The sequence below is a fragment of the Peromyscus californicus genome, unplaced genomic scaffold, assembly GCF_007827085.1.
Source record: "Peromyscus californicus insignis strain IS unplaced genomic scaffold, ASM782708v3 Scaffold_7__1_contigs__length_154581171, whole genome shotgun sequence".
In the NCBI taxonomy this organism is placed as follows: Eukaryota; Metazoa; Chordata; class Mammalia; order Rodentia; family Cricetidae; genus Peromyscus; species Peromyscus californicus.
The window spans coordinates 127,616,931-127,633,425 of NW_026294595.1; the positions used below are offsets into that span (position 1 = coordinate 127,616,931).

Genomic DNA, 16,495 nt, shown 5'->3' on the forward strand with positions numbered 1-16,495 from the left:
TCAGAAACACACACACACACACACACACACACCTCCAACATAGATAAAAATACTGGAGTTTTTTTTTTGTTGTTGTTGTTTGTTTTTTGTTTGGGAGACAGAGTCTCTCTGTGTACCCCTGGCTGTCCTGGGACTCATTATGTAGACTAGGCTGGCCTCAAACTCACAGAGGCATTATCTGCCTGCCTCTGCCTCCAGAGTTCGGGGATTGAAGGTGTGAGCAACCAGGTCTGGCTTAATAAAAATACTTGTAATATGCAATTACAACTAAAAACAGTGGTGCACATCTGCAACCCAAACCTGTAATCTCCCAGCATGCACCACGCTTAGGCAGGAGAATTTCAAGTTTCAGAGCATCCAGGGCTACACAGAAAGACCTTGTGTCACACAACAAGGAAGAGACGACAAGTCGCAGCACTGAACATCCACCAGCAAGAAACTGGTTAGATAAATCGTGTGGGAGAAACAGAGGCTGAGGCAGCTCTTACTTTTAATAAGGAGAGATTTCCATGTTAAGTGGAAACAAGACAAAGTATAGGTTGGTGTACACGGCTTCTGTCTGTGTGAGAAGATCCAAAGGCTACACACTGATTCAAATGCAAGAAATGGCTCCGGAACACAGAACAAACTAACAGATCCCCTTTGGTGAGAATGAGCAGCTGGGGAAAGAGGTTGGAAGGAGACCCCATACCTACTCAAACCTATTCTGCTGGGAGGATGGCTCAGCAGGTAAGGGGCCTGGTTACCAACCTGATGACCTAGTTCCATCCCAGGACCTGCTTGGAGGAAGGAGAGATCCCACTCCTGAAGGTTGTCTTCTGACTTCACAAGCACCCAGACATGACTTTGCCCACTCCACATAAATAAAGAAATGTAAAAACACTAACAACAAACCTTTTATGGGCTGGGGATATAGCCATATTGGTAAAGTGCTTGCATAACATTCAGCAAGGTCTGGTTTGATCGCTCCAAACAACTTGGCTTGGAGTACATACCTATAATCCGAGCATTCATTTGGGAGGGTAAGGTAGGAGGACTGCCGTGAGTTTGAGGCAGGCCTGGGCTACATAATGAGTTCCAAGCCATGCAGAAATGCATTAACTATATCCTGTCTCAACAAGTTAGCATCCTCTTTTTGGTGAAGGCCCTAATCATGAGATTAGATGTGGTTCAAAGTTGGATTTTAAAGGGATATTCGAGAAATCAGGTTAAAGACTTATTTTTATTATCTGTAATTACGTGTGTGTATGTTAGTGCCAGGTACCCATGGAGGCCAGAGGCATTAAATTCCCTGGAGCTGGAGTTACACCCACCATGTGGGTGCTGGGAACCAAACCCAGGTCTTCTGCTTAAGCAGCCAGTGCTCTTAACTGCTAAGGCATTTCTCTAGCCCTTGGTTTAATTTTTTTTTTTTTTTAATTCGAGGCCAGCTTGGTCTATAGAGCGAGTTCCAAGACAGCCAGTACAACCCAGAGAAACCTTGTCTTGAAAAACTAAGGCCCCGCCCCCTTCCAAGAGTGTGTATGGGTCAGAGGACAACCGTGGGAATCCGTTTCTTCTTCTACCATGTGGGTCCTTGGGACTGAACTCAGGTTAGGCATTGGGGTAGGTGCATTTATTTGTTTAGCCATCTCTCACTGGCCCTGGCTCTATTTATTTTATTTTATTTTATTTTGAGACAAGGGCTCATGTAGCCCAGGCTGACCACCATGCCAAGTTTTATGAAATGTTGGAGAATAAATCCAGGTTTTATGCATGTTAGGCAAACCCTTTACCAACTGAGCTCTACCATAACCTCTCCCCATCCCCGTGCCCCCCCCCTTTAAGATTTATTTCATTTGTATGGAGAGAGAGTGTGTGTATGTTCAAATGTATGTCTACCCTTGGATGTCAGAAGGTGTGAGGTGCTGGAGTTACAAGTCCTTGTAATCCTCCAGCCATGGGTGCAGAGAACAGCAACGTGGTCTTCTCAAAGAGCAGGAAGCACTCTTAACCACAGGGCCATCAATCAATCTAGCTAGTCCGTATGGCTGGCCTGGCTTGAGACAGGATCTCACTTTGTTACCCTAGCTGACCTTCCTATCTCTGCCCTCTCAGTGCCAGGGTTACAGGTCTATGCCACTGTAATAGCTTGGATGACTCCTAAACCTGTGGAGAAAGATATTTAGTAGATTCAGGTCTTTTCTTTAGAAACTGTTTTTCTTTTAATTTACCATTTAACCAAAAGGTGGTTGGGCATTTGGAACCAAAACAATGTAGGATGGTCTCAAAAGGCTTACCTCCTCCTAACACAAAACACAAACACGAAAGGATAAAAGCAGAGATTACGACAGGGTCTTGCCTCAGTTCTCTCCAGAGAAGACCAAGCACAGGCTTCCACACAGAGGACTCAGCACACACTGGCGGGCCATGCCCCTCCCCCTCCAAATACAGTGTGAAAGAGGAAGGGCCGCTCCAGACAAGCCAGCCATACAGCCTCTTCCTCAGCCACAAACAAGCACTCAACCATTTGACTGAAGGAACCATTTGTTTACTCTGTTTAATAGGAGGTGACAATACCCCCCAAAAGAAAGAAAACAATCCTAGATGTAATAGCTGTCGGAGCATCTAGGTGTAAAACTCATCCCAGGAGATGGGAAGTGGCGGTTCCCATGAGGAGCTTACAGAGGAGTCAAGCAGGACTCCTGAAGTACGGGGCCCTGTTTTTTCAGAAACTGCACCTGGGCTCCCAAGGTGGCGGGCCCCTGCAGCAGCCATTAGGGAGAGGCAGGAACAGGGAACACGGATCAGCTGAGACACTCCATGCTTGCTCTCACTCGCTCCATCTCATGCAGGAAGCTGTAGAACTGAGGCAATGTTAACTCTGGAGAGAGAAAATTCAATCTGAGGTGAGTACTCCAGCGCCACAGAATCACCCAGGAAATCCATTTCTACTTGCTGTATTTATGTGACGGGGAGCAGACCCAGGGCCTTGTGTACATAGTGCTCCATCCCCAGGCTGACGTCTATTTCCTTCGGTACATCTCAGCAGCTCTCTCTTTTTGTGGTGCTGGGAATCAAACCTCAGCCTATAGCATGCTAGGCAAGGGCTCCACTGAGGTATATGCAGCTAAGTGGCTCCTGATGTATAATCCATCAGAATAAGGAACCTACAGTCTTGACCATGCAAGGGCCTCAGCTCTAAAAAGCAAACGGTGTCCTGCAGAAGCATGGAGGGTTTCACAGTGACATCCTTTGGGATATTCAGGGATGCCCACAAGAGATTCTTGCCCCTAGTCCTTCCATTCCAGTCACCCCCCAACCCATCCTTTCCCTCCTATTCAGGGTGTCCAGCCTCCCGACAGCTTCGTAATAGCCCTGGCACTATGCTTCACTCGAGGGAAGGAGTGGATGGCTGCTCTAGAGCTTGGTGATAACCTTGTCTTAGAGAGACAGGCTGTGTCAGGCAGACTTCGTCAGCCCAGGTGACCGAAGAAAGACATGGAAAGCTTCAAAATGGAGTTACAGACTCACCTATATACACGTTTTCAGTTTGTTTTCCTTTCTTAACCACCAACTTTAACTAAAAGGAAAGGGGAGGGGGGAGAAAAAGAAAAAAAAACTTATACATTAAAATGAAGGCCCAGCAAGATGGTTCAGTGGGTAAAGTGGGTCTGGTCCCTGGAACCCATACCAGGGTGGAAGGAGACCAGCTCCACAAAGTTGTCCTCTGATCTCCACATACATGTTGTACCATTTGCACTCCACTCATTTCCCTCGAGATAAAAATGAGCTGGAGGTGGGGTGGGGGGTGGGGGAAGTGGGGGGTGGTGCACGCTTTTAATCCCAGCACTTGGGAGGCAGAGCCAGGCAGATCTCTGTGAGTTCAAGGCCAGCCTTGGTCTACAGAGTGAGATCCAGGACAGGCTCCAAAGCTACACAGAGAAACCTTGTCTCGAAAAATAAAAAAACAAAAATAGTAATAATAAAATGAAAAAATTTAAATGACAGCTGAGAAGAGAAATTCCTCTAAGTCTTTTCACCTAATTAAACCTTAAAGCTCCCCAGAGTCTGAAGGAGACTAAGCATGCACTTCACCTCTAGGCTATATCCCAGTCCCACCATAGGCTTCTAATTTAGGAGTCATAGCAAATGGACTGAACTATCCCATACCAAAAATTCTCAACAGTCCCCCTGAAGCAACTGAACTTTTTTTTTTTTTTTTTTTTTTTTCGTTTTTCGAGACAGGGTTTCTCTGTGTAGCTTTGCGCCGTTCCTGGGACTCGCTTGGTAGCCCAGGCTGGCCTCGAACTCACAGAGATCCACCTGGCTCTGCCTCCCGAGTGCTGGGATTAAAGGCGTGCGCCACCACCGCCCGGCCGCAACTGAACTTTTATGACTAACACCAAAACGTGCTCATCTGAAGGCAGGCACATGATCCTATCTTTGGCCAATCACACTGCTCTGAGACACAGGGCACTTTAGGGGGAACATCACTTAAGAGGATACCAAACCTGTGGTGGTCTGAATGTTTAGTCACTAGAGATTGGAGCTCTGATAGGATTAGGATTAGGAGGTGTGGTCTTGTTGGAGGGAGTGTGTGACTTTGAGGTTTCAAGAGCCCATGCAAGGTCCAGGCTGTCTCTCCTCCTGCTGCCTCTGGATCAGGATGTAGAACTATCATCTACTTCTCCAGCAGCATGGCTGCCTGCATGCTGTCATGATGATAATGGACTAAGCTTCTCAAACTGTAAGCAAGCCCCCAATTAAATGTTGTTCTTTATAAGAGTTGCCATGGTCATGGTATCTCTTCACAGCAGTAGAACATTGACTAAGATAAAGCCCAATGCAGCTTTAATTTAAAAAAAAAAATTGAGACAGGGCCTCATTTAAAAAAAAAGTTACTTATTTTTATGTGCGTTGGTGTTTTGCCTGCATGTATGTCTATGAGGATGCCAGATCCCCTGGAACTAGAGTTACAGACAGTGAGCTGCCATGCGGGTGCTGGGGATTGAACCCAGGTCCTCTGGAAGTGCAACTAGTGCTCTTAACCACCAACCACTGAGCCATCTCTCCAACCCCTGGCCTTGAGCTTTAGATGTCTGAACCTCCTGAGTGTGGGGATTACAGGCCTGTGCCACCAAGCCCAGCTTTTAATAACTTTTAATCAGGTTGAAATCCTCCCCATTGCCACTGACCACAGACTTACCTGTAAAAATATGCTTCCCACTTTCTCTAATTCACTGCTTCCAGATGTCACTGTGACAAAGAAAAGAACACTAAGTGACTAACTTCTAAAGAGCTCAATATAGCAGGCTATCTGGGGCACCCATGTTGGGGTGAAGATGAGCCAGCAGGACGGTACCAGGGATAGAGGTGGCTGAAGGCCGTCACCTGGCTGGCCCCCACTGGTGTCTGAGATCAAGAACAAGTCTTCCCCACCCAGGCTCTCAAAAGTCTCTGCAGTCTAGGCCTATCACAGCTGAACACGTGACCAGGAATGGATGCATCTATTTACCTCCAAATCGCCACTCCATATCAATCAGCTGGTTAATCATCAGGGTCTGGCCTATGGCCCACTGTGCAAGGGTTGGGGCATTCTGCTTCCACTGGAAGAAAAGCAAAGGCCAATGTCATCAGAGTGGAAACCATCAGTCCCTATCCCCTGCTCCCAGCATAGCAGTGCTCAGAGCTCAACAAGGAGGGAAGAGAGCAGAACCCAGGGCTGAGTCTACATGCATGCACGTATTCAAGACGTGGCAGGAACACGATCTGCCAACAGGGCATCCTGAAGTCCAGCTGACCTTGAACTGCTATGTATTGGAGGAGGGCCTTGAGGCCCACTCCCAGTGCTGGGATTATAGGCATGTACCACTACACCCAGTTGAAAATTTTCCTCCCAAGATTTAATCCAATTGGAACAACAATGGCATTAACATTTGGTCAAGCCAAAGGAAGGAAATTAGGGCTGCCCTAAGCAGAGCTGGTTGACAGCTGCAGGTGTACCACTCCTGTGGAGCTGACGAAGGAAGAATGGGATGGTTTTGTCTTGCTCAGCATTTTTCCCCCTTTCCTTTCCCTTTCTTTTCAGGAAATAAAAGCCAGGATCTTAACCTTGATTAACAGAATTATACCTTTTCAGAAAAGTAAGTGGCTTTCTCCTCACTAAGACCTGTAAGAGAACAGAAAGATGATTAACATAACAAAGGGCCAGGAGGCCCTCCCCCTCCTCCTCCCCAGGCAACCTACCTAGAGTCAGGAGATCAGTCCGCACCTGCTCGGCAGTGAGGCCCTTCTTCAATGCACCTTTAAGCATAAAGTGTAAATGAGAGCACGGGTCAGTAAGAAGTATTTGTTGGACCCAAACTACATGGCACAGAAGACAAAAGCAACATGCTTCAGGAAGGTCTCCAGTGGCTGGGGACAAAGTGCAGCCCTGACACCACCGGGGCAGGGCACACACCTGTTCACTGCACAGTGGAGTCAGTCACCCTCAGGGATGCTGGACTGAGCTGAGACAACAGAAAAGACTGGGTCTGGGACAGGCCAGTGGAGGGAAGAGCGAGCAAGGCCACAGTCAAGGAGCTCCACCGCAGCCTGGCACAGAGTCCAGTTAAAACTGGAGTGCAAGCCGGGCGGTGGTGGCGCACGCCTTTAATCCCAGCACTTGGGAGGCAGAGCTAGGCGGATCTCTGTGAGTTCGAGGCCAGCCTGGGCTACCAAGTGAGTTCCAGGAAAGGCGCAAAGCTACACAGAGAAACCCTGTCTCGAAAAACCAAAAAAAAAAAAACAAAAAAAAAAAACTGGAGTGCAGCCAGGCCTGGTGGCACAGGCTTTTAATCCCAGCACTTGGGAGGAAGAGACAGGAGGATCTCTGTGAGTTCGAGGCCAGCCTGGTCTACAGCGCGAGTTCCAGGACAGTCAGGGCTACAGAGAGAAACCCTGTCACAAACAAAACAAAACAAAAGCTGAGTGGGGTTTGCAGATGTACCTCAGTTGACTTCCTGGAGCTGTGGGTGCTGGGACTGAACTTGGGCCCTCTGGAAGAGAAGCAAGGACACTCTTAACTGCTGACAATCCTCCTGCCTCAGCTTCCCCAATGTTGGGATTATAGGTGGATTATAGGCCATCATGCCAGTGGTTCCTGTATGAATGTTGATCCAAGGCAAGTTCCTATCACTGTTCTTCCCAGTTCCCTCTGCTGGGAACAGTCTTCCCTAATCTGTACAGGGCTCATCAGGGGCCTCCGAGAATCTCAAACCTTTAGAAAGGACCCCTGACAGTGCACTTAAAAAACGGCCTTGCCGGGCGGTGGTGGCGCACGCCTTTAATCCCAGCACTCGGGAGGCAGAGCCAGGCGAATCTCTGTGAGTTCGAGGCCAGCCTGGTCTCCAAAGCGAGTTCCAGGAAAGGCGCAAAGCTACACAGAGAAACCCTGTCTCGAAAAACCAAAAAAAAAAAAAAAAAAAAAAAAAAAAAAAAAAAAAAAAAAAACGGCCTTGTGCCGGGCGGTGGTGGCACACGCCTTTAATCCCAGCACTCGGGAGGCAGAGCCAGGCGGATCTCTGTGAGTTCGAGGCCAGCCTGGACTACCAAGTGAGTTCCAGGAAAGGCGCAAAGCTACACAGAGAAACCCTGTCTTGAAAAACCAAAAAAAAAAAAAACAAAAAAACAACGGCCTTGTGGGGGCTGGAGAGGGCTCTTGCAGAGGACCTGAGTTCAGTTCCCAGAACCCATGTGGGATCAACCACAACCCCCTGTAACTCTGGCTCCAGTTGGATCCAATGGCTTTGGCCTGGGAGGACATCTGCACTCATGTGTATATTACCCTTCCCACCCACCAGACACGCATGAATAGACATAACTAAAAGAAAACGAAAGGCATTGTGGATGTGACAGTACAGCTCAGTGGTAGAGGGCTTGCCTAGCATGGCCCTCAAAAAAAAAAAAGAGCCGGGTGGTGGTGGCGCACGCCTTTAATCCCAGCACTTGGGAGGCAGAGCCAGGCGGATCTTTGTGAGTTCGAGGCCAGCCTGGACTACCAAGTGAGTTCCAGGAAAGGCGCAAAGCTACACAGAGAAACCCTGTCTCGAAAAACCAAAAAAAAAAAAAAAAAAAAGAAAGAAAAAAAAAAAGAAAACACACACACACACCCATAAAACAAACAAATGAACTAAACAACAATTACAAGAAAAATTAAAGTGTTTTGTTTTGTTTCTTTTCAGACAGTCTTAGGTAGCCCAGGATGGCTGCAAACTTGCCCTGTAGCTGAGGAAGAGGATGTCCTTGATCTTCTGATCCTCCTGTCCCTACCTCCTGGGTGCTGGGATGATGGGCATGTGCCAACTTTTTTTCTTTTAAGAGAATGGTAGAATTGTGGGATTGTAAGCCATATTTCATTATTATTGTTGTTGTTGTTGTTATTATTATTATTGACAGGGTCTCATGTAGCATTATTATTATTATTATTATTATTATTATTATTATTATTATTATTATTGACAGGGTCTCATGTAGCCCTGGCCAGCCTAGAACTTATTATTATTATTATTATTGACAGGGTCTCATGTAGCCCTCGCCAGCCTAGAACTTATTATTATTATTATTATTGACAGGGTCTCATGTAGCCCTGGCCAGCCTAGAACTTACTACTAGACCAGGCTGGCCTCAGTCTCACAGATCCATCTGCCTCTGCCTCCTGAGTGCTGGGATTAAAGGTGTGCACCACCACACCCAGTTTCCTTCCTTCTTTCTCTTTTGTACATGCACACATACGGTTGTGCTTTCTGAGAGTCTTATGTTGCCTAGGGTAGCCTCAAACCTGCTATGTAGATTAGCATGACCTTAAACGCCTGATCCTTCTGCATCCACCTCTCAGATGTTAGAATTAAAGGTATTAGCGCCGTTCTTGTACTTTTTTCTATTACAAACACAAATGTTACTTGGTTTTGCTTAGGGCCAACAAATATTATATGTAAATGGCTTACATACCAGAGGGTCCCCAGGGGCAGTTCTTTGTGCTCTGGACCACCCTGATGGGTTGTCTTGGTGAGCAGTACCAGGCGATGCCCTAGCAGGGATGGACACAGCAGTCTAAGCTCTAGGGACCAAAGAGTAGGCTCTCCACTCTATCGCTACCTTCTGTAGGCAAGAGATATGGCTCCCTGAGACCTCCGGGGCTTCTTTTTCAGCTATTTCCTTTGGTGATATCTAAACCAATGCCATTCTGGTAGTCAGGGGACAGGCCTGTGGTGGCCCTATGTATGAAAGGCTTGGTGGAAACACCTGGTAGGGAGAGTAGGTGGGAGAAGGTGGGAAGTAATCATAGGCCGGAACCACTCACCCTGGAGGCTGGCTTGCTGGATCCACCCTGTGAGACCCAGCGGGGAGCAAAGTAGCAGTCATATACATTGACAGAATACCTGCTGTGGGTCAGCACCATGCTAGATATCGGGAGACATTAGAAAGCCACACAAACAATAACGTCTGCCCTAGTGAGGCTTGTATTCCCTGAGTGACAGATCGTATCAGTAATGTAAGAAGTATGGAGACCACACAGAGTACTGAGAGGTCAATGTGCCAGAGAAAAGGAGAAGTTGGCAGTCCTGGGGCCAAAGGCCAACTTCAGCCATTTGTAGGAAAATAGTACTCCAATGTCTTAGGAATGTGGGAAATTTTGTGTGTTCTTTTCCCTCTTAGCAAAAGTAAGAACAAGAAATCATAAACCACACACACACACACACACACACACACACACACACACACACACACACACGGGGAGAGAGAGAGAAACATATACAATCTGTGACCACTGTTTGGTGGGGACACTCATTCTACCTGACTACAGACAAAAGATGTTGGGGAGTAGGGATGGGAAATCACTTTTTTGTTTGTTTGTTTTGGATTTTTGAGACAGGGTTTCTCTGTGTAGCTTTGCACCTTTCCTGGATCTCACTCTGTAGACCAGGCTGGCCTCAAAGATGCACCTGCCTCTGCCTCCCGAGTGCTGGGATTAAAGGCATGCACCACCACCGCCCGGAGGGAAATTACTTTTTAACAGAAAATACAAATCAGTACTGGATCACCCCCAAGGACCAGACAGCTTGCTAGGGATAAGCAGCAGCTTAAAAGTAAGTCCCCAGACAAGACCACACAGGCCGGAACCAGGAAGGGCAGCTTCTCCACCTACTTTGTTTTGTTTCCCCTGGTGCTGGAGACTGAACCCAGGGTCTGGTGCTCTGCCACTAAACTGTTTATCATCAGCTCATCTTTCTCCACCCTTCCCCCTCAGCTCCATTTCATCCCTGAAGAAGGTGACTTTATCAGAGGGAAGAGCTTGGACCAAGGTCTCCATAACGAGCAAACAAAGGGTGCAGAAGCCCCACCCCTCAGCAGCCAAATAAATGCCGGCTGGGGCCTCTCTGGACCCCGCTGAGCGGGAGAACAATGGCCATGAGCGAACACAATGCAGCACACAAGGAGGAACCAAGAACACTGGCTGCAAGATTTCCTCTCAGATAGGATAATGGCCCGTGCTTATCTTTCACAGATAGATAACTAAGCATCCGGAATGAAATGCTGTCTGCTACTTGCTTTGAACAAATCCAGTTTGAAGAGCAGTGAGAAGTGAGGGGTAAGTGAAATAACTCCCGGAAGGGTTGAGGTGTTCCAGTGAGATTTTTTTTTTTTGGTTTTTCGAGACAGGGTTTCTCTGTGTAGCTTTGCGCCTTTCCTGGAACTCGCTTTGGAGACCAGGCTGGCCTCGAACTCACAGAGATCCGCCTGGCTCTGCCTCCCGAGTGCTGGGATTAAAGGCGTGCGCCACCACCGCCCGGCTTCCAGTGAGATGTTTTTAAGAACTACATAAAAGGCTAGGCATGGTGGTGCATGCCTTTAATCACAGCATTCTGGATGCTGAGGCAAGCAGGTCTCTAAGTTCCAGGCTAGCCTGGACTATATAGCAAGTTCTAGGCCAGTCAAGGCTACACAGTGAGACCCTATCTCAAAACCTCTCAAAATACCCCAAACTAACCAACCAACCAAACAACAACAACAAAAAAAACTTATACGCTGGTATGATGTAATTCCAGTACTCAAGTAATTGAGACAGGAGGTGAGTTAGATGCCAGTTTGTGCTGGAAATTGAAACCCTGTCTCAAAAGAAGAAATTGGACTCAGAAGGCAGAGGCAGGTGGATCTCTGTCAGTTTGAGAGCAGCCTGCTCTACACAATAAGGTCCAGAACAGCCAGGGCTACATAGTGAGGCCTTGTCTCAAAAACAAACAAAACAAAAAGATCAAAAAGCAAAAAATAATCACTTCTCCAAAGTTTTCACTTGACATTCTCTCTGCCCCACCACCCAGCTAAGACTAGTTCCATGGTTAACTATTTCACAGATACTGGTTAAAGAGCTGTGACATTTACCTCCTCACCCAGATTCTGCTCTAGACTGCATGTCCTGCCATGTCTGGCTATTTACTGGATGCTGCTTGGATGACTCCCTAACTAAAGGAAGGCTCAGGTAGCAGTAGCAGCATCTCTATGCAGTTGCTGAGAGTCAACTCACCATTCGGGACCAGAAGGAGGCTTTTCATGATGCTTTTGAGGGGGCCAAGACTCATCTGATTGGTAGTGGCAAATTCCGAGAGCTGAGCCAGAAAGCGCTCCACCTGCAGAGAAGGGACAGCACAAACAGACTTTTACTTACCTTTTAAAAAATTTATTTTGAGCCGGGCGGTGGTGGCGCACGCCTTTAATCCCAGCACTCGGGAGGCAGAGCCAGGCGGATCTCTGTGAGTTCGAGGCCAGCCTGGTCTCCAAAGCGAGTTCCAGGAAAGGCGCAAAGCTACACAGAGAAACCCTGTCTCGAAAAACCAAAAAAAAACAAAAAAAACAAAAAAAAAAAACAAAAAAAAAACAACAAAAATTTATTTTATTTATGTGCATGAGCATTCTGCCTGCGTGTATGCTTCACGGGATCCATGAAACCAGAATTACAGAGGGTTGTGAGCTGCCACGTGGGTTCTGGGAACTGAATCCAGGTCCTTTGTAAGAGCAGCCAGCACCCAGACCTTCTTCTCTAAGTTCTCAGGCCTTTAGATCCATGTTGACACAGAATGCTTTACTCACCTCTTTGGGCTCAGTTAGGAAATGGAAAAGCACTTCTGACAGGGCTGAGAACTGCTGCAAAAGGACAACACAGAGCATCAGCACATTTCTGCTCCCTGATGCCCATCGCCCAGTGTGCCACCACCCAGTGTGCCCATAGCATCCAATGTCCCCACTCCAACTAGCGTGCCACACAACTGTAGGCTTTTGAGAGTGGATGGAATCAGATAGGCTTGATGATCCATATTGATGACCACTTACTATTTTATAAATTCTTGGAGTTCGTTTGTTTTTTAAGACAGGGTTTCTCTGTGTAGCTCGAGCTGTCCTAGAGCTTGCTCTGCAGACTAGGCTGCCCTCAAATTCACAGATATCTGCCTGCCTCTGCCTTCCAAGTGCTAGGATTAAAGGAGTGCACCATCATTGCCTGGCAATTCTTTGAGAATTTGATACAGTGTGTTTCAATCATGTTCACCCCTTCCCCCTTTATTTATTTATTTACTGTGGGGAGGTGGGAGGCAGTCAGAGGACACCTTTCAAGAACTGGTTTTTACCTTCCTCTTTGTTGAGGCAGGGTTCTCTGTTTTTGTGTTTGAGACAGGGTCTGTGTATCCCTGACCAGCCAGAAGCTCGATATGTACATCAAGCTGGCCTTGAACTCACAGAGACCTGCCTACCTCTGCCTCCTGAGTGTTGGGATTAAAGGCCAAATGTTTAATGTAAGTAGTGTGTAGGGGAGGGACTCAGAAAATATTGGTAGGCAAAACAGATGAAAAGAGAAATTCTTTGTTATCTTCACTTAAGATGTTACTGTTGGTGGTTTGGTTCTCGGTTTTGTTTTGAGAGAGGGTGTTACTGTGTAGAACTGGTTTGTAGACCAAGGCCAGCCTGGTCTACATAATGAGTTCCAGGCCAGCCAGGGCTCCACATAAACAAAACAATAATAATAAACAAAAAATAATAATAAAATAAAAGTGTATAGCCAGACAGTGGTGGCACATTCCTTTGATCCTAGGACTTGAGAGGCAGAGGCAGGTGAATCTCTGAGTTCCAGGCCAGCCTGGTCCATAGAATGAGTTTCAGGGCAACCATAGATACATCGAGAAATCCTGTTTCAAACACCACCCCTCCAAAAAGAGAGAGAGAGAGAGAGAAAAAAAAATTTAAATCAAATAAAAAAACAATAAAGGTGTGTGCCACAATGACCACCTTTGAGGCAGGGTCTGTCTTTCCTGTTTTTTCTGCTGTGACTGTACACTCCCTGGGGGGCACCACACACCTATGTTTTGCAACCTCGATAAGAAACACAGACTCCCCTAGCATTTCTTGATATAGCCTTTTGTCTTCACAGCATCTTAACTCTTGTTAAATGCACAGGAAGTATGTGCTGTGTAAGTCTTCTGACACTGCTCCCCTGCCCAGGATTGCTCATCAGCTATCTCTACCTATTAAAAGCTTAATTATCAAGGAAAGCAAACAGCGGAAGAGATGCTCAATGTTAGGGAAATGTCAGCCAGTGAAAGGAGATACCCCTTCATTTACCTAATCTGCAAAGTCTGAGGACACAATCTTCCTAGAGGACGATGATGTCATACAGTACATCCAATGATATTTTAATGACAACCACAGCCCCGGAACCATGAATTCCACTGCAAAGAGTATGTGGTTCATACCTGTTCCATCCATGCTTACACAGAGCTGTCTCCCTGGAAAGTATTGTTCATATGAACAAACAACAGAAACTCAGCCAGGCAAGGTAGTACATGCCTGCAATTGCATCTAGCACTTGGGGAGGCAGAGGCAGGAGGATCATGAATTTGAGGTTAGTGTAGGCTACATAGTTAAATGGTTTAATAAGAAAAAAAACTAACTTTTTTTTTTTTATGCTGGAGAAAACCATCCCCTCCAACCCCCACCCCCCACCCCGGGGTTGGAGAGATGGCTCAGGGGCTAAGAGAACTGGCTGCTCTTCCAGAGGACCCAGGTTCAGATCCCAGCACCCACATGGTTCAAAACCATGCGTAACTTCTGTTCTAAGGCATCCTATGCTCTCTTCTGACCTCTGTGGGAACTAGGCATGCATGTGGTATACATGCATACATGCAGGCTAGGCACCCATACACATTAAAAAAAAAAAAAAAAAAGCAGGACCTGTTGGCACAGGTATGTAATCTCAGCTACTCAGGAGACTGAGGAAGGATTCTAAATTCAAGGCCAGCTTGGGCAATTTATTGAGAATCAGACTGAAACAAACAAGGCCAGACGTAGTGGTGAATCCTAGAATCCTAGCCCTGGAAGGGGGGAGGACGATTGCAATTTTTCTGCCTCAGTCTCTCTACCAATAGATCCTACTTATTTATTTATTTTGAGTCAGGGTCTCACTATGTAACTCTAGCTGGCCTGAAATTCATTATGTAGAAGAGACTGGTTTTGAATTTTCAGAGATCACCTGGCCTCGGCCGGCCTCCCGAATGCTGGGATTAAAGGTGAGCACTACTCTGTCCTGCATAGTTTTTAATTCCTAAGTGTGTGGGCAGTACATTTACAGGGGTGAAGGGTTATATATTTATCTATTTTGTTTTTTGACAGGAGGTCTCATGTAGTTCAGGCTGGCCTTGCACAAGATATTTGGTGAAAGCTAGATCTGAACTCTGCTGCCACCTCCTAAATGCTGGTATTGACAAGGGCCACTGTCACCCGTTTATTCCGGGAGGAGGACGGGCTGGTCCCAGATGCCTTGACTTGGCTGATTCCCGCAGTCTGAACAGGAGGTGGCATTCCGAGCTCTACAACAGGGACGGGGCCTCGAAAGCATGCGCCATTCCTTTCCGGGACTGGAAAGGGGTGTGGTCACCGGTCCCGTCTGAGCCTCTTCCGGCTCAGGCCCGGAGCTCCATTCAGGCCTGGCCACACTGATACCCACACCCGGCTTGCAGTCGACCTGCCCTCCCGAAAATGTTCAGCCCGGGGCCCCTCGGAATCCCCTCATTCCCAACTCTAGGAGCCTACAAATCTGGTCCCCAGGGGTGCCCACCTCCCGAGTGAGCCGGCCCACTCCTGAGCCCCTCCCACGCCCAGGCAAGGCCCACCTGCGCGCCCAGCTGGTTCAGCTGCTGCATGTCGCCGCGCACGGCCTCGGGCACCGGGTCCTGCGTGCAGTGCAGGCGGCCCATGGCGCCAGGAGCCCCGCAGCCCGGCAGCAGCGCTCGCCTCCTCCTCCCCGGCCTCGCTGCGCTTCCGCAGCCGCACTTTCGCCACACTCTCAGCCACCGTTATCGGGACAGCGCACGCGCGGCCGCAGGGCTGCAGGACCCGCTCTGAGCATCCCACAAGGATTCCCGGTCTCTGCCTAGGTGACCCTGTGTAAAGCGCTTGACCCATCTGAGCCTCAGTTTTACTGTATAATGTTATCTAGGGTGACTGCTGGGGTTTTCATCCTCCAAAATCTTTGAGCTCAGAGCTTGGCGCACACGTATTCCTCAGTCAATGGCTGGTTGCTGTCCTTATCATCAATTGTTGTTAAGCATTGGGTAAATCTACCTATTAAATATATCTACCATTTCTCTCTCCTCTATACATTGGGTGCTGAAGATTGGACCTGGGTCTTTGTATAGGCTTGGCAAGGGCTCTGCCACTGAGCAACATCAATAAACCCCAGCAAATACTTACTACATGCCTGACAGAGGCTAGGCACTGGTAACAGAGAAGGACATAGACCGGGTCACCATATCCCTTGAAGGGCCTATACCGGAGTGAAATAGTAGATCTGAAACTTGGACAGGCATTAGCGTCATCTGGAAAATTTGGCATAACTACCAATTGCTGGGCCCCACTCCCAATCAAGCTTGGAGAGCAGCCGAATAATGTACATTTCTCACGAATTTCCAGGAACCACACTTTGTGTGCCTGTGATCCAGCTAAGGACTGTTGAGAGCTGGGCAGGGTGGTCAGAAGGGTGGGATAGTGAAACTTACTTCAGCTATGATGGGGTTGGGGTCAAGCTCAGAGCACGCGTACGGCATATTCACATTCAGAACTCAATTCCTGGCAGGGTGGGAAAACCCAAGCCTGGATCATCTTAGTCCCAGAAGCTCTCCAGCCCCTGGGTGAGTGCTGACCTCATCCTCATTAGACAGGAGAAAATGGAGTATATTCCGTGGGTACTAGGACCTGTCCCCCAACCTAAGCAAGGGCTGCATCTGGCACCGAGTGTAGCCTGAGAGTACCCAGGAGCTACCTGGAAACCTGGGGTAGAATTGGCAGTCCTGGCCCAATTTTGGCTTCCACACTTCTCTGAAAAGTCCTTTTGGAAACATTGACGAAAGTCTTCTATCCAGAGACTAAGAATATTCAGGAGTGGTCAACTCACAGGGCACATGTGGCCAAGGACAGCTATGAATTGTCCCAA

The 16,495-nt window shown here is 47.7% G+C and overlaps 1 protein-coding gene across 2 annotated transcripts; it reads right to left on the reverse strand.

The window, feature by feature from the left end:
- Positions 1–2,514: 2,514 nt before the first annotated feature.
- On the reverse strand, positions 2,515–15,370 carry Commd7 (COMM domain containing 7). Of its 2 annotated transcripts, XM_052724512.1 has the most exons (9): positions 15,177–15,368; positions 12,109–12,162; positions 11,546–11,648; positions 6,229–6,285; positions 6,114–6,151; positions 5,498–5,588; positions 5,189–5,238; positions 3,514–3,562; positions 2,515–2,863 (listed from the first exon to the last, which is right to left on the reverse strand). In XM_052724512.1, the coding sequence occupies exons 1-9, from the start codon at positions 15,258–15,260 to the stop codon at positions 2,787–2,789; spliced, it is 603 nt and encodes a 200-aa protein (XP_052580472.1). In that variant the 5' UTR covers positions 15,261–15,368; the 3' UTR covers positions 2,515–2,786. The 2 variants fall into 2 exon arrangements, with proteins under 2 accessions (XP_052580472.1, XP_052580473.1); XM_052724513.1 differs by lacking the exon at positions 12,109–12,162 and having other exon boundaries at positions 15,177–15,370.
- Positions 15,371–16,495: the final 1,125 nt, after the last annotated feature.